The 23,624-nt window shown below is 53.5% G+C and overlaps 1 protein-coding gene across 1 annotated transcript in view; it reads right to left on the reverse strand.

The window, feature by feature from the left end:
* LOC143769185 (uncharacterized) overlaps positions 1–23,624 on the reverse strand; it is a 477,331-nt gene that overhangs the window by 331,975 nt on the left and 121,732 nt on the right. Inside the window, exon 3 of the mRNA XM_077257766.1 lies at positions 21,445–21,557. Within this exon, the coding sequence (XP_077113881.1) occupies positions 21,445–21,557 (113 nt within the window). The remainder of the gene's footprint in view (positions 1–21,444; positions 21,558–23,624) is intronic.

Raw genomic sequence — 23,624 nt, forward strand, 5'->3', positions numbered from 1 at the left:
TAGTGTAGTCTGCTGCTAATTTATTTTAAAAAATCCTATTAGTGTCTTTCCACCCGTCTCCAGCTAATTTGTGGAAAAACACTACATAGGATAAAGTAGAGGAGGGTTTTTGGGCCTTGCAGCGCCGTTTACGGCTGTCTGCACGGTCTCCGTGTGACTGCAGCTCGCCCTGTAATCTGTGAGCAGCTGTAGCCTGGTTGTCTCCAGCTCAGGGTTTTTCACTGCGTCATACCGCCAAATCAATTTTCTTTTTTTTCAAAGTAGTGTAGTCTGCTGCTAATTAATTTAAAAAAATCCTATTAGTGTCTTTCCACCCGTCTCCAGCTAATTTGTGGAAAAACACTACATAGGATAAAGTAGAGGAGGGTTTTTGGGCCTTGCAGCGCCGTTTACGTCTGTCTGCACGGTCTCCGTGTGACTGCAGCTCTATCTGTTGTCAGTTCAGCCCCCAAAAAATAAATAAATAATACAGTTCACCAAACACACCAGTTACACCACTTTACATTTCTGTAGGCCACATTAGCTCATATTAAAGTCTAGTCCACACTTTAGATAATTAGTGCTTCTTATACCTGTTAGGAGGAGTTGCTCAGGAATAAGCACACAAATCCGTTAGTACTTTTCTGCTTATCTTTATCAGTCAACCAAGATGAAGAAGGCAGTGAGTAAGGCACGTGGGCGTGGGCGCGGAGCAGGGAGGGGACGTGGGGATTCTGTGCCTGCTGCGGGCACCGGTGACTCATCAGCACCCACATTCACCAGGCAACAGTCGTTCATGCGAAGCTTTGTGTCAGAGCGCCGTACACCGCTGCTGCGTGAAGAACAAATTGAAGCTGTTGTCGGATGGATGGCAGCTAATGCATCAACTTCCATTAGTGCCACATCCTCTCAGACACAGAGCACTGGAGAGCAGCCATCTGTCTCTTCACCACCTGCCAAATTGCCCAGGCAGACAGAGAGCCCAGGACAGGAGCCGTCTCTACTTCTGTTCTCTGAATCTCTTGGCTTGGAAACAGGGGGCCAGCCAAGCAGCATTGGAGAAATGGAAGAAGAGGCAGGGTGCAGTGATGCCCAACAGCTTTTTCTGTCTTCCTCTGAAGAGGCGGGTGGGCCAGTGGCTCCGGTCACCACATCGCAGGCCGCATCAGCTGATGATGACACTCAGGTGCCACTTACTGGTGCGTGCTCTGCTGCTGAGACTACCCAGGAGGAGCAGTTGGGGGCAGAGGGTAGTGTAGATGATGAGGTCCTCGACCCATCTTGGCGTGAGGGACAGGAAGGTGGTGGGAGCAGCTCTGAGGAAGAGATTCCCCGTACGGCCCAAAGAGGGAGAGGGAGGGGGAAGACTGCGGATCCTGCAGCCTCCGCTTTGGCACCCGTTAGGAGCATGTCTCTTCCAAAAGCCAAAAAGGGCGCTCCCAAGACTTGCAGTGCCTGGTCCTTTTTTGACACAGTTGCAGATGACATTTGCTATGTCAGATGCAACGTGTGTCATCAAAAAGTCAAAAGAGGGAAAAATGTCAGCAACCTCAATACCTCCAACATGTGGAAACATGTGCGCAACAGGCACCCGGCGGAGTTAGAAAAACACACTGAAGAGGTAGGCCAACCAACAGCGGCAGCTACCACCTCTTCAGCTCGTGTTGCCTCTTCCTCTACCTCACACGCAGCTGGTTCGGCGTCCTCCCAGGATCGCCGTGGAAGAACCTCTGCCCCTGTTGTCCAGAGACCCGCTGTAATTCCACCCGCAGCGCCACTTTCCCAGTCATCCACACACTCCCAGCCCAGTCTACAGCCATCGGTAGTACAGGCATGGGAGAAAAGGCGGCCTTTCTCGTCAAACCACCCACGAGCACAGGCTCTGACTGCAGGCATTGCCAAACTTCTGTCACTGGAAATGCTGTCATTCAGGCTGGTGGAGACTGACAGCTTCCGTGACTTCATGTCATTGGCAGTCCCACAGTACAATGTGCCCAGCCGCTTTTACTTCAGCAGGCAAGCCGTCCCTGCCCTGCAGAAGCATGTGGAGGGACACATAAAACACGCGCTACTGAACGCCGTCAGTAGCAAGGTCCACCTCACCACCGATGCGTGGACCAGTCAACATGGACAGGGGCGATACCTTTCCCTCACTGCCCATTGGGTTAATGTCGTTGAGCCGGGTACAGACCGTGCGAGTGGCGCAGGACGTGTCCTGCCCACTCCAAGGATTGCAGGAATCCATTCTGTACGCATTGACTCCTCCTCCTACACCAGTTCCTCAGAATCATCGCTGCAGGAGCCGTCACAGTCCACCTCCACATGGACCCGTGATGAACGTGTACCTGTTACGACCGACATGAGCACAGCCGTGGCCAAACGTCAACAGGCCGTCTTGAAATTAATTTTCTTGGGGAATCGTAGCCACACAGCGCAGGAGCTCTGGAATGCCATCAAGCAGGAGAGCGATGTGTGGTTTGTGCCAGCGAATCTCCAGCCAGGCATGGTAGTGTGTGATAATGGCCGAAATCTGGTGGCAGCTCTGGGCCTCGGCAACCTCACTCACATCCCATGTCTGGCACATGTGCTCAATTTGGTCGTGCAGAGCTTTTTGAGGGACTATCCGGATCTTGATGCACTGCTGCACAAGGTCCGCCTAGAGTGTGCTCACTTGCGGCGTTCCAGCACGGCAAAAGCGCGCATTGCGGCTCTGCAGCGCCGACACCGCCTGCCGGAACATCGCATCATATGTGACCTACCTACCAGGTGGAATTCCACGTTACATATGTTGGAGCGGTTGTGTGAGCAGCAGCAAGCTGTAATGGAGTACCAGCTGCTTCAGGCGCAAAAAAGTCGCAGTCAGCGCCGTACAGACTTCACAACCACAGAGTGGGCCACTATGAATGACGTCTGCCAGGTTTTGCGTCCCTTTGATTATTCCACGCGGATGGCGAGTGCAGATGATGCACTAGTCAGCATGACTGTCCCCCTTATCTGCCTGCTTGAAAAATCACTGCAAGCGCTAAGGGATGATGTTGTGGAAGAGGTGGAGGATGAGGATTCACCATTTCCATCATCTTCTGGACAGTCAGCGCCACGTGGTTCCTCACAAACGCGTAGGCAGGGGACCGTTTGTGAGGAGGATGAGGAGGAGTCAATGGAGGAGGAAGACATCCGTCCAGAGGAGGGAGTTACACAATTGTCCAGTAGTCAGTGTGTACAGCGAGGGTGGGGTGATGACGAGCGGGCAGAGATCACGCCTCCAGCAGGGGACAGCGTTTCTTGGGCAGTTGGCAGTCTGCAGCACATGGTGGATTACATGCTGCAGTGCCTGAGAAACGACCGCCGCATCGCCCACATTCTCAACATGTCTGATTATTGGGTGTTCACCCTCCTCGATCCTCGCTACCGGGACAACGTAGAAAGCCTCATCACACCGTTGAACCGGGAGCGAAAAATGCGGGAGTACCAAGACACACTGGTCAATTCCATCATCTTCTCCATTCCAACTGAGAGAAGTGCTGCTAGTGCATTCCAAAGCAGCTCAGTGCGTCCAGGCCGTGGTGGAGGCTCTGCACAAAGAGGGAGCAGAAGCAGTGCCTCTGCCCAAGGCAAGACCAGTATGGCCGAACTGTGGCACAGTTTTCTGTGCCCGCCACAAAAGTCTACACCATCACAGACGGCTCCAGTCAGCAGGAGGCAACGGTTCCGTCAGATGGTGACAGACTACATGTCTTGCCCTCTTGCTGTACTCCCAGACGGCTCTTCCCCTTTCAAGTTTTGGGTCTCAAAGCTGGATACATGGCCAGAGCTAAGCCAGTATGCATTGGAGGTGCTGTCTTGCCCTGCGGCCAGTGTATTATCGGAACGTGTCTTTAGTGCTGCAGGTGGTGTACTAACTGACCGTCGCATGCGACTATCCTCCGATAACGTTGACCGGCTTACTTTCCTGAAAATGAACAAGGCCTGGATCTCGCCGGAATTTGCCACTCCTCCTCCTGATTGAATAATTAGGTCACTGTATACGTTATCCAGGTCTCCTGTTGTGTTCATCTTTCTACCACCTGAACTTAAATTCCTGGGCTCCAACACCGCCAGTTGAGGCTCAGACGTGCCGTCTGCACAGTCAAAACATACGACCCAGTGTTATTGGGTTTCAGTAACGTCAGCTGATCCCCAGCTGTGTAGCCGGCAATGTGTCATGCGACCGCCACGCTGACACAACAACTGAAATGTAAGGGAATCTGTCCCCCCCCCCCCAAGGCGTTTGTTACTGAAAGAGCCACCTTGTGCAGCAGTAATGCTGCCCAAGGAAAAGGTAGCTATTTTTGTTTAGCTCCTTGCACACGCAGAACTTAACACTTATAAAATGTGTCCACTGATACCGTAAAACCGTCCCGGAGGTGGGACTTTCCTTCGTAATGTGACGCAGCCCAGCCGTCATTCCTACCCCCCCGGCGCCGCGCACCGGCTCCTCAGCGTTGTTTTATTCCGTCCTGGAGCCTGCGCTGTTATGTTATCCCGTGGCCAGGCACACTTAGCGCTGCCCGTCTTCTGGCATCATTTGGTGTCTGGATGGCTGCGCCTGTGCGGCCGCGCTGGCATAGAGCCCGCCTCGCAGTGTCTTCTGATTTAATCCCACTGGGGGCCTGGGATCCATGGACATGCGCAGTGCATATCTGAACCTCCACCTCTCACTCATTTCCCTATGGCTTCTTCAGACTGTTCGGTGTCAGCTGGTCCCTAACAGCATGCCACGGCCGTGACACCGCACAGTCTGAAGAAGCCATAGGGAGATGAGTGAGAGGTGGAGGTTCAGATATGCACTGCGCATGTCCATGGATCCCAGGCCCCCAGTGGGATTAAATCAGAAGACACTGTGAGGCGGGCTCTCTGCCAGCGCGGCCGCACAGGCGCAGCCATCCAGACACCAAATGATGCCAGAAGACGGGCAGCGCTAAGTGTGCCTGGCCACGGGATAACATAACAGCGCAGGCTCCTTGACGGAATAAAACAACGCTGAGGAGCCGGTGCGCGGCGCCGGGGGGGTAGGAATGACGGGTGGGCTGTGTCACATTACGAAGGAAAGTCCCACCTCTGGGACGGTTTTACGGTATCAGTGGACACATTTTATAAGTGTTTAGTTCTGTGTTTGCAAGGAGCATGATGAAAAGAGCCACCTTTTCCTTTTGCATCTTTTGTGCTGCACAAGCTGGCTCTTTCAGCTACAAACGCCTTGGGGGGGGTTAAAGGTTCCCTTTCGACTTTCTCAGGCTTCGGCCTACATTGTGTTCCTCTGCTTTTCCACCTGTCCCTGGGCTCCAACACCGCCAGTTGCCGTCCAGAAGTGCTGTACGCACAGTCAACAGTCCCTCCTCTGTTATTGGGGTTCAGTAACGTCAGCTGTTCCCCTGCTGTGTGTGTGGCAATCCCTCCTACCTCCTCCAACCTCCTCCTCCTCCACCCGTCCCTGGGCTCCAACACCGCCAGTTGCCGTCCAGAAGTGCTGTACGCACAGTCAACAGTCCCTCCTCTGTTATTGGGGTTCAGTAACGTCAGCTGTTCCCCTGCTGTGTGTGTGGCAATCCCTCCTACCTCCTCCAACCTCCTCCTCCTCCACCTCCTCCACCTGTCCCTGGGCTCCAACACCGCCAGTTGCCGTCCAGAAGTGCTGTACGCACAGTCAACAGTCCCTCCTCTGTTATTGGGGTTCAGTAACGTCAGCTGTTCCCCTGCTGTGTGTGTGGCAATCCCTCCTACCTCCTCCTACCTCCTCCAACCTCCTCCTCCTCCACCTGCCCCTGGGCTCCAACACCGCCAGTTGCCGTCCAGAAGTGCTGTACGCACAGTCAACAGTCCCTCCTCTGTTATTGGGGTTCAGTAACGTCAGCTGTTCCCCTGCTGTGTGTGTGGCAATCCCTCCTACCTCCTCCAACCTCCTCCTCCTCCACCCGTCCCTGGGCTCCAACACCGCCAGTTGCCGTCCAGAAGTGCTGTACGCACAGTCAACAGTCCCTCCTCTGTTATTGGGGTTCAGTAACGTCAGCTGTTCCCCTGCTGTGTGTGTGGCAATCCCTCCTACCTCCTCCAACCTCCTCCTCCTCCACCCGTCCCTGGGCTCCAACACCGCCAGTTGCCGTCCAGAAGTGCTGTACGCACAGTCAACAGTCCCTCCTCTGTTATTGGGGTTCAGTAACGTCAGCTGTTCCCCTGCTGTGTGTGTGGCAATCCCTCCTACCTCCTCCTACCTCCTCCAACCTCCTCCTCCTCCACCTGCCCCTGGGCTCCAACACCGCCAGTTGCCGTCCAGAAGTGCTGTAGGCACAGTCAACAGTCCCTCCTCTGTTATTGGGGTTCAGTAACGTCAGCTGTTCCCCTGCTGTGTGTGTGGCAATCCCTCCTACCTCCTCCAACCTCCTCCTCCTCCACCCGTCCCTGGGCTCCAACACCGCCAGTTGCCGTCCAGAAGTGCTGTACGCACAGTCAACAGTCCCTCCTCTGTTATTGGGGTTCAGTAACGTCAGCTGTTCCCCTGCTGTGTGTGTGGCAATCCCTCCTACCTCCTCCAACCTCCTCCTCCTCCACCTCCTCCACCTGTCCCTGGGCTCCAACACCGCCAGTTGCCGTCCAGAAGTGCTGTACGCACAGTCAACAGTCCCTCCTCTGTTATTGGGGTTCAGTAACGTCAGCTGTTCCCCTGCTGTGTGTGTGGCAATCCCTCCTACCTCCTCCAACCTCCTCCTCCTCCACCCGTCCCTGGGCTCCAACACCGCCAGTTGCCGTCCAGAAGTGCTGTACGCACAGTCAACAGTCCCTCCTCTGTTATTGGGGTTCAGTAACGTCAGCTGTTCCCCTGCTGTGTGTGTGGCAATCCCTCCTACCTCCTCCAACCTCCTCCTCCTCCACCTCCTCCACCTGTCCCTGGGCTCCAACACCGCCAGTTGCCGTCCAGAAGTGCTGTACGCACAGTCAACAGTCCCTCCTCTGTTATTGGGGTTCAGTAACGTCAGCTGTTCCCCTGCTGTGTGTGTGGCAATCCCTCCTACCTCCTCCAACCTCCTCCTCCTCCACCCGTCCCTGGGCTCCAACACCGCCAGTTGCCGTCCAGAAGTGCTGTACGCACAGTCAACAGTCCCTCCTCTGTTATTGGGGTTCAGTAACGTCAGCTGTTCCCCTGCTGTGTGTGTGGCAATCCCTCCTACCTCCTCCAACCTCCTCCTCCTCCACCTCCTCCACCTGTCCCTGGGCTCCAACACCGCCAGTTGCCGTCCAGAAGTGCTGTACGCACAGTCAACAGTCCCTCCTCTGTTATTGGGGTTCAGTAACGTCAGCTGTTCCCCTGCTGTGTGTGTGGCAATCCCTCCTACCTCCTCCAACCTCCTCCTCCTCCACCCGTCCCTGGGCTCCAACACCGCCAGTTGCCGTCCAGAAGTGCTGTACGCACAGTCAACAGTCCCTCCTCTGTTATTGGGGTTCAGTAACGTCAGCTGTTCCCCTGCTGTGTGTGTGGCAATCCCTCCTACCTCCTCCAACCTCCTCCTCCTCCACCCGTCCCTGGGCTCCAACACCGCCAGTTGCCGTCCAGAAGTGCTGTACGCACAGTCAACAGTCCCTCCTCTGTTATTGGGGTTCAGTAACGTCAGCTGTTCCCCTGCTGTGTGTGTGGCAATCCCTCCTACCTCCTCCAACCTCCTCCTCCACCCGTCCCTGGGCTCCAACACCGCCAGTTGCCGTCCAGAAGTGCTGTACGCACAGTCAACAGTCCCTCCTCTGTTATTGGGGTTCAGTAACGTCAGCTGTTCCCCTGCTGTGTGTGTGGCAATCCCTCCTACCTCCTCCAACCTCCTCCTCCTCCACCCGTCCCTGGGCTCCAACACCGCCAGTTGCCGTCCAGAAGTGCTGTACGCACAGTCAACAGTCCCTCCTCTGTTATTGGGGTTCAGTAACGTCAGCTGTTCCCCTGCTGTGTGTGTGGCAATCCCTCCTACCTCCTCCAACCTCCTCCTCCTCCACCCGTCCCTGGGCTCCAACACCGCCAGTTGCCGTCCAGAAGTGCTGTACGCACAGTCAACAGTCCCTCCTCTGTTATTGGGGTTCAGTAACGTCAGCTGTTCCCCTGCTGTGTGTGTGGCAATCCCTCCTACCTCCTCCAACCTCCTCCTCCTCCACCTCCTCCACCTGTCCCTGGGCTCCAACACCGCCAGTTGCCGTCCAGAAGTGCTGTACGCACAGTCAACAGTCCCTCCTCTGTTATTGGGGTTCAGTAACGTCAGCTGTTCCCCTGCTGTGTGTGTGGCAATCCCTCCTACCTCCTCCTACCTCCTCCAACCTCCTCCTCCTCCACCTGCCCCTGGGCTCCAACACCGCCAGTTGCCGTCCAGAAGTGCTGTACGCACAGTCAACAGTCCCTCCTCTGTTATTGGGGTTCAGTAACGTCAGCTGTTCCCCTGCTGTGTGTGTGGCAATCCCTCCTACCTCCTCCTACCTCCTCCTCCACCTGTCCCTGGGCTCCAACACCGCCAGTTGCCGTCCAGAAGTGCTGTACGCACAGTCAACAGTCCCTCCTCTGTTATTGGGGTTCAGTAACGTCAGCTGTTCCCCTGCTGTGTGTGTGGCAATCCCTCCTACCTCCTCCAACCTCCTCCTCCTCCACCTCCTCCACCTGTCCCTGGGCTCCAACACCGCCAGTTGCCGTCCAGAAGTGCTGTAGGCACAGTCAACAGTCCCTCCTCTGTTATTGGGGTTCAGTAACGTCAGCTGTTCCCCTGCTGTGTGTGTGGCAATCCCTCCTACCTCCTCCAACCTCCTCCTCCTCCACCCGTCCCTGGGCTCCAACACCGCCAGTTGCCGTCCAGAAGTGCTGTACGCACAGTCAACAGTCCCTCCTCTGTTATTGGGGTTCAGTAACGTCAGCTGTTCCCCTGCTGTGTGTGTGGCAATCCCTCCTACCTCCTCCAACCTCCTCCTCCTCCACCCGTCCCTGGGCTCCAACACCGCCAGTTGCCGTCCAGAAGTGCTGTACGCACAGTCAACAGTCCCTCCTCTGTTATTGGGGTTCAGTAACGTCAGCTGTTCCCCTGCTGTGTGTGTGGCAATCCCTCCTACCTCCTCCAACCTCCTCCTCCACCCGTCCCTGGGCTCCAACACCGCCAGTTGCCGTCCAGAAGTGCTGTACGCACAGTCAACAGTCCCTCCTCTGTTATTGGGGTTCAGTAACGTCAGCTGTTCCCCTGCTGTGTGTGTGGCAATCCCTCCTACCTCCTCCAACCTCCTCCTCCTCCACCCGTCCCTGGGCTCCAACACCGCCAGTTGCCGTCCAGAAGTGCTGTACGCACAGTCAACAGTCCCTCCTCTGTTATTGGGGTTCAGTAACGTCAGCTGTTCCCCTGCTGTGTGTGTGGCAATCCCTCCTACCTCCTCCAACCTCCTCCTCCTCCACCCGTCCCTGGGCTCCAACACCGCCAGTTGCCGTCCAGAAGTGCTGTACGCACAGTCAACAGTCCCTCCTCTGTTATTGGGGTTCAGTAACGTCAGCTGTTCCCCTGCTGTGTGTGTGGCAATCCCTCCTACCTCCTCCAACCTCCTCCTCCTCCACCTCCTCCACCTGTCCCTGGGCTCCAACACCGCCAGTTGCCGTCCAGAAGTGCTGTACGCACAGTCAACAGTCCCTCCTCTGTTATTGGGGTTCAGTAACGTCAGCTGTTCCCCTGCTGTGTGTGTGGCAATCCCTCCTACCTCCTCCTACCTCCTCCAACCTCCTCCTCCTCCACCTGCCCCTGGGCTCCAACACCGCCAGTTGCCGTCCAGAAGTGCTGTACGCACAGTCAACAGTCCCTCCTCTGTTATTGGGGTTCAGTAACGTCAGCTGTTCCCCTGCTGTGTGTGTGGCAATCCCTCCTACCTCCTCCAACCTCCTCCTCCTCCACCTCCTCCACCTGTCCCTGGGCTCCAACACCGCCAGTTGCCGTCCAGAAGTGCTGTACGCACAGTCAACAGTCCCTCCTCTGTTATTGGGGTTCAGTAACGTCAGCTGTTCCCCTGCTGTGTGTGTGGCAATCCCTCCTACCTCCTCCTACCTCCTCCAACCTCCTCCTCCTCCACCTGCCCCTGGGCTCCAACACCGCCAGTTGCCGTCCAGAAGTGCTGTACGCACAGTCAACAGTCCCTCCTCTGTTATTGGGGTTCAGTAACGTCAGCTGTTCCCCTGCTGTGTGTGTGGCAATCCCTCCTACCTCCTCCTACCTCCTCCAACCTCCTCCTCCTCCACCTGCCCCTGGGCTCCAACACCGCCAGTTGCCGTCCAGAAGTGCTGTACGCACAGTCAACAGTCCCTCCTCTGTTATTGGGGTTCAGTAACGTCAGCTGTTCCCCTGCTGTGTGTGTGGCAATCCCTCCTATCTCCTCCACCTCCTCCTCCTCCTCCTGTCCCTGGGCTCCAACACCGCTAGTTGCTGTCCAGAAGTGCTGTACGCACAGAGCCAAACACCTCGCCAATGTGTTAGTGGGGTTCAGCACCGCCAGCTGTTCCCCTGCTGTGTATACGGCAACGTGTACTGCGACCGCCACGCAGGCACAACAAGTTAAATGTAAGGGAACCTGACCCCCCCCCCCCCCAGGCGTTTGTTACTGAAGGAGCCACCTTGTGCAGCAGTAATGATGCAAAGGGAAAAAGTGCCTCTTTTCGTGATGCTCCTTGCACATGCTGAACCAAACACTTATGAAATGTGTCCCCACACAGCGTTAAACCGTCCGGTAGGTGGAACTTTCCTTTGTCGTGTGACGCAGCACAGCCATCATTTTTACCCCCTTGTCGCCGTTTGCCCCCTCCTCAGCGTTGTTTGAATCTGTCCCGGAGCCTGCGCTGTTAGGTTAGCCCATGGCCATGCACACATGTTGCGCTGCCCGTCTTCTGACCTCATTTGGTGTCAGGCTGGCTGCGCCTGTGCGGGTGCGCTGGCCGAGATCCCGCCTCGCAGTGTCGTCTAATGTAATCCCACCGCGGGCCTGTGATCCGTGCCCGTGCGCAGTGCATATCCTCTCCTCTCACTCCCCTCCCTACGGCTTCTTCAGACTGTGCGATGTCAGCTGGTCCCTAATAGCATGCCACGGCCGTGACACCGCACAGTCTGAAGAAGCCGTAGGGAGGGGAGTGAGAGGAGAGGATATGCACTGCGCACGGGCACGGATCACAGGCCCGCGGTGGGATTACATTAGACGACACTGCGAGGCGTGATCTCGGCCAGCGCACCCGCACAGGCGCAGCCAGCCTGACACCAAATGAGGTCAGAAGACGGGCAGCGCAACATGTGTGCATGGCCATGGGCTAACCTAACAGCGCAGGCTCCGGGACAGATTCAAACAACGCTGAGGAGGGGGCGAACGGCGACAAGGGGGTAAAAATGATGGCTGTGCTGCGTCACACGACAAAGGAAAGTTCCACCTACCGGACGGTTTAACGCTGTGTGGGGACACATTTCATAAATGTTAGGTTCCGCATGTACAAGGACCATAATTAAAAGAGCTAAGTTTACCTTTTCCAGCATTAGTGCTGTACACAATGGCTCTTTCAGCTACAAACGCCTGGGGGGGGGGGGGTTAAAGGTTTCCTTTCAACTTGCTCGAGTGCAGGCTTCGGCCTACACTCCGCTCCCCCTGCTCCTCCTGCTGACCCTGGGCTCTAACACCGCCAGTTTTTGCCCAGATGTGCTAGCTGCACAGAGAAAAACACCAGCCAATGTGTCAGTGGGGTCCAGCACCGCCAGCTGTTCCCCTGCTGTGCAGCCGGCAACGTGTCCTGCAAAAGCCACGCAGACACAAGAACTGAAATTGAAGGGAACCTGTCCCCCCTCCCCCAGGCGTTTTTACGTTATCCAGCCACCTTGTACAGCGGTAATGCTGCATGTGTGCAAGGTGGCTCAGAAACGTATTCTCCTCGCACATGTGGAACTGAAAACACGTCTGCAATGTGTCCTCTGTGTGACCATTTAACCGTCCCGGTGGTGTGACTTTCCTTTGTAATGACACGCTGCAACCCCCTTGGTAGCGCTGCCCGTCTTCTGGCATCATTGTTTGGCTGCCTGCGCCTCTGCGGCCGCCCTGACCCACACAACGCCCCTCGGTGTCTTATTTATTGGGACTGCGAGGGTGTGATTGATGGGCAGGATCAGTGCATCAGTTCGCCTGTCCCTCCTCTCCTTCCGCCTTCTTCGGACTGTGCGGCTTCATGGCCGTGGCATGCGATAAGGGATCAGATGACGCCGCACAGTCTGAAGCGGGTGTAAGGACCCGAGTGTGAGAGGCGAACATATGTGCTGCGCCAGGCCCTGAATCCCAGCCCCGCAGTGTTTTAACAATGTTAAGACACTGCGGGGCTGGGATTCATGGGCATCGCGAACCGCACCGGCCGACATTACATGATGCCAGAAGATGGGCAGCGCTAACGGCGCTAGGCCAGGGGATAACACGACAGCGCAGACTCCTGTACAGCAAATAACAACGCTCGGGAGGCTGCACCCAGCACCAAGGTGGGATTCTTGACACCTGTGCTGCGTCTCATTACAAAGGGAACTCTCGCCTCCATTACACAGTTTGACTGTCTAAAGGGCTAAATGTTATACGTGTTCCATTCAGCGTGTGCAAGGAGAAAAATTACAAGAGCAACCTTTGACTTGCGCAGCACTGCTGCTGCATAAGCTGTGGCTCTTCTACTTTGTAACCCCTGAGGGGGGGTTAAAGGTGACTTTTGAAATCGGTTCAATTAGGCTTCGGCCTACACTCTGCTCCACCTGCAGAGCCCGGGCTCCAACAACGCTAGTTGCTGTCCGGAAGTGCTGGCTGCACAGAGCCAAACACCTCGCCAATGTGTCAGTGGGGTCCAGCACCGCCAGCTGTTCCCCTGCTGTGTAGCCGGCAACGTGTCCTGCAAAAGCCACGCAGACACAACACACCCAAAGCTGCCGCCTGTGCAGGCTTCGGCCTACACTCCCCTCCCCCTGCTCCTCCTCCTCCTGCTCCTCCTCCTGCTGTCCCTGGGCTCTAACACACCGCCAGTTTTTGCCCAGATGTGCTAGCTGCACAGAGAAAAACACCAGCCAATGTGTCAGTGGGGTCCAGCACCGCCAGCTGTTCCCCTGCTGTGCAGCCGGCAACGTGTCCTGCAAAAGCCACGCAGACACAAGAACTGAAATTGAAGGGAACCTGTCCCCCCTCCCCCAGGCGTTTTTACGTTATCCAGCCACCTTGTACAGCGGTAATGCTGCATGTGTGCAAGGTGGCTCAGAAACGTATTCTCCTCGCACATGTGGAACTGAAAACACGTCTGCAATGTGTCCTCTGTGTGACCATTTAACCGTCCCGGTGGTGTGACTTTCCTTTGTAATGACACGCTGCAACCCCCTTGGTAGCGCTGCCCGTCTTCTGGCATCATTGTTTGGCTGCCTGCGCCTCTGCGGCCGCCCTGACCCACACAACGCCCCTCGGTGTCTTATTTATTGGGACTGCGAGGGTGTGATTGATGGGCAGGATCAGTGCATCAGTTCGCCTGTCCCTCCTCTCCTTCCGCCTTCTTCGGACTGTGCGGCTTCATGGCCGTGGCATGCGATAAGGGATCAGATGACGCCGCACAGTCTGAAGCGGGTGTAAGGACCCGAGTGTGAGAGGCGAACATATGTGCTGCGCCAGGCCCTGAATCCCAGCCCCGCAGTGTTTTAACAATGTTAAGACACTGCGGGGCTGGGATTCATGGGCATCGCGAACCGCACCGGCCGACATTACATGATGCCAGAAGATGGGCAGCGCTAACGGCGCTAGGCCAGGGGATAACACGACAGCGCAGACTCCTGTACAGCAAATAACAACGCTCGGGAGGCTGCACCCAGCACCAAGGTGGGATTCTTGACACCTGTGCTGCGTCTCATTACAAAGGGAACTCTCGCCTCCATTACACAGTTTGACTGTCTAAAGGGCTAAATGTTATACGTGTTCCATTCAGCGTGTGCAAGGAGAAAAATTACAAGAGCAACCTTTGACTTGCGCAGCACTGCTGCTGCATAAGCTGTGGCTCTTCTACTTTGTAACCCCTGAGGGGGGGTTAAAGGTGACTTTTGAAATCGGTTCAATTAGGCTTCGGCCTACACTCTGCTCCACCTGCAGAGCCCGGGCTCCAACAACGCTAGTTGCTGTCCGGAAGTGCTGGCTGCACAGAGCCAAACACCTCGCCAATGTGTCAGTGGGGTCCAGCACCGCCAGCTGTTCCCCTGCTGTGTAGCCGGCAACGTGTCCTGCAAAAGCCACGCAGACACAACACACCCAAAGCTGCCGCCTGTGCAGGCTTCGGCCTACACTCCCCTCCCCCTGCTCCTCCTCCTCCTGCTCCTCCTCCTGCTGTCCCTGGGCTCTAACACACCGCCAGTTTTTGCCCAGATGTGCTAGCTGCACAGAGAAAAACACCAGCCAATGTGTCAGTGGGGTCCAGCACCGCCAGCTGTTCCCCTGCTGTGCAGCCGGCAACGTGTCCTGCAAAAGCCACGCAGACACAAGAACTGAAATTGAAGGGAACCTGTCCCCCCTCCCCCAGGCGTTTTTACGTTATCCAGCCACCTTGTACAGCGGTAATGCTGCATGTGTGCAAGGTGGCTCAGAAACGTATTCTCCTCGCACATGTGGAACTGAAAACACGTCTGCAATGTGTCCTCTGTGTGACCATTTAACCGTCCCGGTGGTGTGACTTTCCTTTGTAATGACACGCTGCAACCCCCTTGGTAGCGCTGCCCGTCTTCTGGCATCATTGTTTGGCTGCCTGCGCCTCTGCGGCCGCCCTGACCCACACAACGCCCCTCGGTGTCTTATTTATTGGGACTGCGAGGGTGTGATTGATGGGCAGGATCAGTGCATCAGTTCGCCTGTCCCTCCTCTCCTTCCGCCTTCTTCGGACTGTGCGGCTTCATGGCCGTGGCATGCGATAAGGGATCAGATGACGCCGCACAGTCTGAAGCGGGTGTAAGGACCCGAGTGTGAGAGGCGAACATATGTGCTGCGCCAGGCCCTGAATCCCAGCCCCGCAGTGTTTTAACAATGTTAAGACACTGCGGGGCTGGGATTCATGGGCATCGCGAACCGCACCGGCCGACATTACATGATGCCAGAAGATGGGCAGCGCTAACGGCGCTAGGCCAGGGGATAACACGACAGCGCAGACTCCTGTACAGCAAATAACAACGCTCGGGAGGCTGCACCCAGCACCAAGGTGGGATTCTTGACACCTGTGCTGCGTCTCATTACAAAGGGAACTCTCGCCTCCATTACACAGTTTGACTGTCTAAAGGGCTAAATGTTATACGTGTTCCATTCAGCGTGTGCAAGGAGAAAAATTACAAGAGCAACCTTTGACTTGCGCAGCACTGCTGCTGCATAAGCTGTGGCTCTTCTACTTTGTAACCCCTGAGGGGGGGTTAAAGGTGACTTTTGAAATCGGTTCAATTAGGCTTCGGCCTACACTCTGCTCCACCTGCAGAGCCCGGGCTCCAACAACGCTAGTTGCTGTCCGGAAGTGCTGGCTGCACAGAGCCAAACACCTCGCCAATGTGTCAGTGGGGTCCAGCACCGCCAGCTGTTCCCCTGCTGTGTAGCCGGCAACGTGTCCTGCAAAAGCCACGCAGACACAACACACCCAAAGCTGCCGCCTGTGCAGGCTTCGGCCTACACTCCCCTCCCCCTGCTCCTCCTCCTCCTGCTCCTCCTCCTGCTGTCCCTGGGCTCTAACACACCGCCAGTTTTTGCCCAGATGTGCTAGCTGCACAGAGAAAAACACCAGCCAATGTGTCAGTGGGGTCCAGCACCGCCAGCTGTTCCCCTGCTGTGCAGCCGGCAACGTGTCCTGCAAAAGCCACGCAGACACAAGAACTGAAATTGAAGGGAACCTGTCCCCCCTCCCCCAGGCGTTTTTACGTTATCCAGCCACCTTGTACAGCGGTAATGCTGCATGTGTGCAAGGTGGCTCAGAAACGTATTCTCCTCGCACATGTGGAACTGAAAACACGTCTGCAATGTGTCCTCTGTGTGACCATTTAACCGTCCCGGTGGTGTGACTTTCCTTTGTAATGACACGCTGCAACCCCCTTGGTAGCGCTGCCCGTCTTCTGGCATCATTGTTTGGCTGCCTGCGCCTCTGCGGCCGCCCTGACCCACACAACGCCCCTCGGTGTCTTATTTATTGGGACTGCGAGGGTGTGATTGATGGGCAGGATCAGTGCATCAGTTCGCCTGTCCCTCCTCTCCTTCCGCCTTCTTCGGACTGTGCGGCTTCATGGCCGTGGCATGCGATAAGGGATCAGATGACGCCGCACAGTCTGAAGCGGGTGTAAGGACCCGAGTGTGAGAGGCGAACATATGTGCTGCGCCAGGCCCTGAATCCCAGCCCCGCAGTGTTTTAACAATGTTAAGACACTGCGGGGCTGGGATTCATGGGCATCGCGAACCGCACCGGCCGACATTACATGATGCCAGAAGATGGGCAGCGCTAACGGCGCTAGGCCAGGGGATAACACGACAGCGCAGACTCCTGTACAGCAAATAACAACGCTCGGGAGGCTGCACCCAGCACCAAGGTGGGATTCTTGACACCTGTGCTGCGTCTCATTACAAAGGGAACTCTCGCCTCCATTACACAGTTTGACTGTCTAAAGGGCTAAATGTTATACGTGTTCCATTCAGCGTGTGCAAGGAGAAAAATTACAAGAGCAACCTTTGACTTGCGCAGCACTGCTGCTGCATAAGCTGTGGCTCTTCTACTTTGTAACCCCTGAGGGGGGGTTAAAGGTGACTTTTGAAATCGGTTCAATTAGGCTTCGGCCTACACTCTGCTCCACCTGCAGAGCCCGGGCTCCAACAACGCTAGTTGCTGTCCGGAAGTGCTGGCTGCACAGAGCCAAACACCTCGCCAATGTGTCAGTGGGGTCCAGCACCGCCAGCTGTTCCCCTGCTGTGTAGCCGGCAACGTGTCCTGCAAAAGCCACGCAGACACAACACACCCAAAGCTGCCGCCTGTGCAGGCTTCGGCCTACACTCCCCTCCCCCTGCTCCTCCTCCTCCTGCTCCTCCTCCTGCTGTCCCTGGGCTCTAACACACCGCCAGTTTTTGCCCAGATGTGCTAGCTGCACAGAGAAAAACACCAGCCAATGTGTCAGTGGGGTCCAGCACCGCCAGCTGTTCCCCTGCTGTGCAGCCGGCAACGTGTCCTGCAAAAGCCACGCAGACACAAGAACTGAAATTGAAGGGAACCTGTCCCCCCTCCCCCAGGCGTTTTTACGTTATCCAGCCACCTTGTACAGCGGTAATGCTGCATGTGTGCAAGGTGGCTCAGAAACGTATTCTCCTCGCACATGTGGAACTGAAAACACGTCTGCAATGTGTCCTCTGTGTGACCATTTAACCGTCCCGGTGGTGTGACTTTCCTTTGTAATGACACGCTGCAACCCCCTTGGTAGCGCTGCCCGTCTTCTGGCATCATTGTTTGGCTGCCTGCGCCTCTGCGGCCGCCCTGACCCACACAACGCCCCTCGGTGTCTTATTTATTGGGACTGCGAGGGTGTGATTGATGGGCAGGATCAGTGCATCAGTTCGCCTGTCCCTCCTCTCCTTCCGCCTTCTTCGGACTGTGCGGCTTCATGGCCGTGGCATGCGATAAGGGATCAGATGACGCCGCACAGTCTGAAGCGGGTGTAAGGACCCGAGTGTGAGAGGCGAACATATGTGCTGCGCCAGGCCCTGAATCCCAGCCCCGCAGTGTTTTAACAATGTTAAGACACTGCGGGGCTGGGATTCATGGGCATCGCGAACCGCACCGGCCGACATTACATGATGCCAGAAGATGGGCAGCGCTAACGGCGCTAGGCCAGGGGATAACACGACAGCGCAGACTCCTGTACAGCAAATAACAACGCTCGGGAGGCTGCACCCAGCACCAAGGTGGGATTCTTGACACCTGTGCTGCGTCTCATTACAAAGGGAACTCTCGCCTCCATTACACAGTTTGACTGTCTAAAGGGCTAAATGTTATACGTGTTCCATTCAGCGTGTGCAAGGAGAAAAATTACAAGAGCAACCTTTGACTTGCGCAGCACTGCTGCTGCATAAGCTGTGGCTCTTCTACTTTGTAACCCCTGAGGGGGGGTTAAAGGTGACTTTTGAAATCGGTTCAATTAGGCTTCGGCCTACACTCTGCTCCACCTGCAGAGCCCGGGCTCCAACAACGCTAGTTGCTGTCCGGAAGTGCTGGCTGCACAGAGCCAAACACCTCGCCAATGTGTCAGTGGGGTCCAGCACCGCCAGCTGTTCCCCTGCTGTGTAGCCGGCAACGTGTCCTGCAAAAGCCACGCAGACACAACACACCCAAAGCTGCCGCCTGTGCAGGCTTCGGCCTACACTCCCCTCCCCCTGCTCCTCCTCCTCCTGCTCCTCCTCCTGCTGTCCCTGGGCTCTAACACACCGCCAGTTTTTGCCCAGATGTGCTAGCTGCACAGAGAAAAACACCAGCCAATGTGTCAGTGGGGTCCAGCACCGCCAGCTGTTCCCCTGCTGTGCAGCCGGCAACGTGTCCTGCAAAAGCCACGCAGACACAAGAACTGAAATTGAAGGGAACCTGTCCCCCCTCCCCCAGGCGTTTTTACGTTATCCAGCCACCTTGTACAGCGGTAATGCTGCATGTGTGCAAGGTGGCTCAGAAACGTATTCTCCTCGCACATGTGGAACTGAAAACACGTCTGCAATGTGTCCTCTGTGTGACCATTTAACCGTCCCGGTGGTGTGACTTTCCTTTGTAATGACACGCTGCAACCCCCTTGGTAGCGCTGCCCGTCTTCTGGCATCATTGTTTGGCTGCCTGCGCCTCTGCGGCCGCCCTGACCCACACAACGCCCCTCGGTGTCTTATTTATTGGGACTGCGAGGGTGTGATTGATGGGCAGGATCAGTGCATCAGTTCGCCTGTCCCTCCTCTCCTTCCGCCTTCTTCGGACTGTGCGGCTTCATGGCCGTGGCATGCGATAAGGGATCAGATGACGCCGCACAGTCTGAAGCGGGTGTAAGGACCCGAGTGTGAGAGGCGAACATATGTGCTGCGCCAGGCCCTGAATCCCAGCCCCGCAGTGTTTTAACAATGTTAAGACACTGCGGGGCTGGGATTCATGGGCATCGCGAACCGCACCGGCCGACATTACATGATGCCAGAAGATGGGCAGCGCTAACGGCGCTAGGCCAGGGGATAACACGACAGCGCAGACTCCTGTACAGCAAATAACAACGCTCGGGAGGCTGCACCCAGCACCAAGGTGGGATTCTTGACACCTGTGCTGCGTCTCATTACAAAGGGAACTCGCGCCTCCAACACAGTTTGACTGTATAAAGGGCTAAATGTTATACGTGTTTCATTCAGCGTGTGCAAGGAGCGAAATTAAAAGAGCAACCTTTGACTTGTGCAGCACTACTGCTGCATAAGCTGTGGCTCTTCTACTTTCTAACCCCTGAGGGGGGGTTAAAGGTTACCTTTGAAATTGGTTCAAGTAGGCTTCGGCCTACACTCTGCTCCCCCTGCAGAGCCCGGGCTACAACACCGCTCGTTGCTGTCCGGAAGTGCTGGCTGCACAGAGCCAAACACCTCGCCAATGTGTCAGTGGGGTCCAGCACCGCCAGCTGTTCCCCTGCTGTGCAGCCGGCAACGTGTCCTGCAAAAGCCACGCAGACACTTGCTCTTGTACCTTCTGCTCCACATCCTGGTTCCAGTACCGTCAGCTGGTTCCGGGCAGAGCCTTTGGCTTAGGTGCCTCCCTCTGGGTATCCGAGTTCCACCAACGTCAGGTGGTCCTTGGTAGTGCTTTCAGGCACGGGTACCTCCTGCTTAGTAACCGGGTTCCAGTAACGTCAGCTGGTCCTCGGTAGTTCCATTGGCTCTTGGACCTTCGGCTACCCATCCGGGTTCCAGCACCGTCAGCTGGTTCTCGGCAGTGTCTTTTGCTCTTGTACCTTCTGCTCCCCATCCTGGTTCCAGTACCGTCAGCTGGTTCCGGGCAGAGCCTTTGGCTTAGGTGCCTCCCTCTGGGTATCCGAGTTCCACCAACGTCAGGTGGTCCTTGGTAGTGCTTTCAGGCACGGGTACCTCCTGCTTAGTAACCGGGTTCCAGTAACGTCAGCTGGTCCTCGGTAGTTCCATTGGCTCTTGGACCTTCGGGTAGCCATCCGAGTTCCAGTTCCATCAGCTGGTTCTCGGCATTTTCTCAGCCTTCTTGTACCTTCTGCTACATTTCCAAGTTCAAGAGACTAAACACGATGACCCGGAAGAACACCCCTAAGATGACGACGACACCAGAGACGACAACCACCGTGATGACGACGACCCTGGAGACGATGACCCTGAAGACCACCCCGATGACGACGACCCCGGAGACCACCCCGATGACGACGACCCCGGAGACGACGACCCTGGAGACGACGACGACCTGGAAGACCGAGAAGCAGAAGAACAAGAGGCTGCAGAACAAAGAGCAGAAGGACATTAAGCATAACACAAAATATCAGAGCAAAAAAATATTATGTAAATTATAAGCAGAAGAAGACTAAGCAGTGTATGGGGGTGAGTCCGTTCCTCCTCGTGGTGCCCCTGGATAAAGCCTGATGCTGCAGGCCAAACTGAACGCGGACAAATGTAACTGGTTTGTGACAGGCAGAACGGAAGGTGTAATCTTCAAACTTTTATAGATAACAACTACGGGAATGCCTGTCACAAATAAGAATATGATGAAGAAGTTGAATATGATGAAGATAATAGTAAAATAAAAAGAATATGAACAATGTAACCCAAAAAATAATAGGTAGAAGATGAAGAAGAAGATGAATAAGGTGAAGAAGTTGATGTCAAAGAAGCTGATGATGAGGATAATTAAGAAGAAAGCGTGGGAGAAGTAAAAAAGAAGGTGAAGGGCGTGGAAGTAGTGAAACATCAATATCTGACATAAAAAAAAAAAAAATAACATAGTCAAATTCTTTCTAACGCCGAACTTCATAAAAAAAAATTAAAAATCCTGCTATTCTATTACATTGGGCTAAACCTCTGTCCCTTTAATATCTCCGCCACGTCCCCCAATACATCCTACATTATTCTTAGTTGTTTTCCTTCATGTAGAATGAACCTACAAGTTTATAAAGGGTTTATTTTAATTCCGATATTTTCGTCCCATTGACTTGCATTGGGATCGGGTATCGGTATCGGATTGGATCCGATATTTTGACGGTATCGGCCGATACTTTCCGATACCGATACTTTCCGATATCGGAAAGTATCGCTCAACACTACTCGGGAGGAATAATAGCACCACAATTAATTTATAAGAAAAGATGATCCAGAATTCTTATATGATGTGAAATACACTATCTGAAGTAGTAACAGCTCCTATTTAATAACTATTTTCAGTAATACCTTATTGCAAATGTAGTCTTTGGTCAAAAAACGACTTCTTTTCACATTACCATTAGGATCGGGATCAAGCATAAGAAATCTGCTCCAGCATCTCTGTACCTCCGGAATGGACACTACAAAAGAAAAGATTCATATTAGTTTAACATAAGCAAATTAGATAACATTTGGTATATACGGTACTGAATGTACAACACAATGTACCACAATATGCTATACCTCTAGGCTCTTATAGTTGGCAATCTCACACCAAAGGTCACACTTTATATTCAAAAACAATCTTAAATGGTATGGTAATCATATATCAGTAAATCTACATCATACGTATATAAATATTGATTTAAAGCTACAGCACAATCCTTAAGTATTGACTCTTGACAGCTGTATTTACAGAACTAGCTGTCTAGATACAGTATATGGGCCTCTTATGCCTGCTATACATTGTCTGTCTGTATTTTATGCTTATTTTTGAATAAAGTATTATATGGCTTGGATTCTACCACTGCATGTTTGGTTCTTGTTAGTCTGGTACTGTATATGCATGAAACAAAATATTTCTGATGGTTGCATGCATTATTTTTTTTGTTGATGTCGACTTGACTTGTCTACCAATAGGCGCGTTTATCTGGGTTAGGTTGGGTAATAGCTACTACTATGTCAATGAAACTAATCGCATTGTACCCTTAAATGGCCACTGTAATTTCAACAAACTTTGACTAAATCAATAGTAGAAACAAATATAAAAAACTTTGTACTATATCACATATATATTTCTCCGCTTATGAGCCACTTCTCCACCCCCATCCTGCATCATGAATTAATTATTCACACAGGATTACAGATAATATCATCTAGATCAAGATGAGATGGTCTACCAGCTCACCGATAGTTCAAATTAGTGAGATAGAGGCAAAAAGATACACACATACTGTTCTGCTTTTTCATTATGCATTTTATCTCATGCGGCTGCTGAACTCACACATACTGCTTTATAATGTCCTTCATGCTGTTCCTGCTTCTGAACATGTACTATGTTGAGAAAGAAGTGCAGTAATAACTCATGTCATTGAGAAAAATAGTCATTGGAAATGCTTGTATCCACCCTCTAGCTCAGAGAAAACTGAATACTAACAGGGAAACTGGTAAAAATAGTAGTATAGTGGACAGAAACAGTATTATGCCTTATGTACCCTCATTTAACAGCTTATTTTGAAAAGTCACCTTAAATGACAAGTATTGTACTATTAACTTCAAATGGTGTCAACAAGAAGGCATGTTTAGCACTGCAATGGAAATAATAATACCAAACAAGAACAGTCCATTGCATATTCACTGCATACTGCTCTCCATGCAGGCTTCTTCTTCATATGGGATGCAGCTTATAGATACATATTACCCTCCAAAATGAAACTTTCTCCCCCAACTCTTATTTATGATTGTGAGATTTATAAAGAGATAGTGTCAATTACCTGACTGTGCTCCTTAGATGTGTTCACGGTCCAACTTTGGACGTCCTGTCCTCTGTAGTTGAGCTGGCCAGGATGCATGCTATTTAAGGCCCAATCTAAACCACTTTAAAAAGGTTGTCGTCTATTCAGACAACCCCTACTCAATTGCTATATTCCTCCAAATAAAATAAAAACAGGCTATTCTCACCACCAACAATGTCTGCGCTGAGTCTCTTAGGGCTTGCATGACATTGTTATGTCATGTGAGCCCTGCAGCCAATCAATGGCAATTTCACTTTCACTTCCTTCTGATGTAACTGACATTCGGAGGAAATCAGAGCGCAGCAGCAGCTCTTCTTCTGGATGTCAGTTTAGTCTGAAGGAAGTGAGAATGAAGTGGCCCATTAGCAGCCACTGATTGGCTGCAATGCTCACATGACATAACAATGTGACAAATGCCCCAGGAGACCTGACACTGACATTGCTGGAGCGGTGCTGGCACCAAAGGTGAGTAAGGACGATTTCTGTTATAGACGGGGGAATCTAACAATTGAGAAGGGGATTGTCCCAGTAGTGGATAACAGAGTCACACTTTTGCTTTTGATTAAAAAATATATCATAAAGAAAATGAAATGTGTTTTTGTATTTTTTCATTTTACTTGTTATAACCTAAATTTATAATTGTAAAATACATCTTTTTATGTGTTTTTTGAATGTTAATGATCATATTTTATC

Source organism: Ranitomeya variabilis, chromosome 1 (genome assembly GCF_051348905.1).
Source record: "Ranitomeya variabilis isolate aRanVar5 chromosome 1, aRanVar5.hap1, whole genome shotgun sequence".
Taxonomy (NCBI): domain Eukaryota; kingdom Metazoa; phylum Chordata; class Amphibia; order Anura; family Dendrobatidae; genus Ranitomeya; species Ranitomeya variabilis.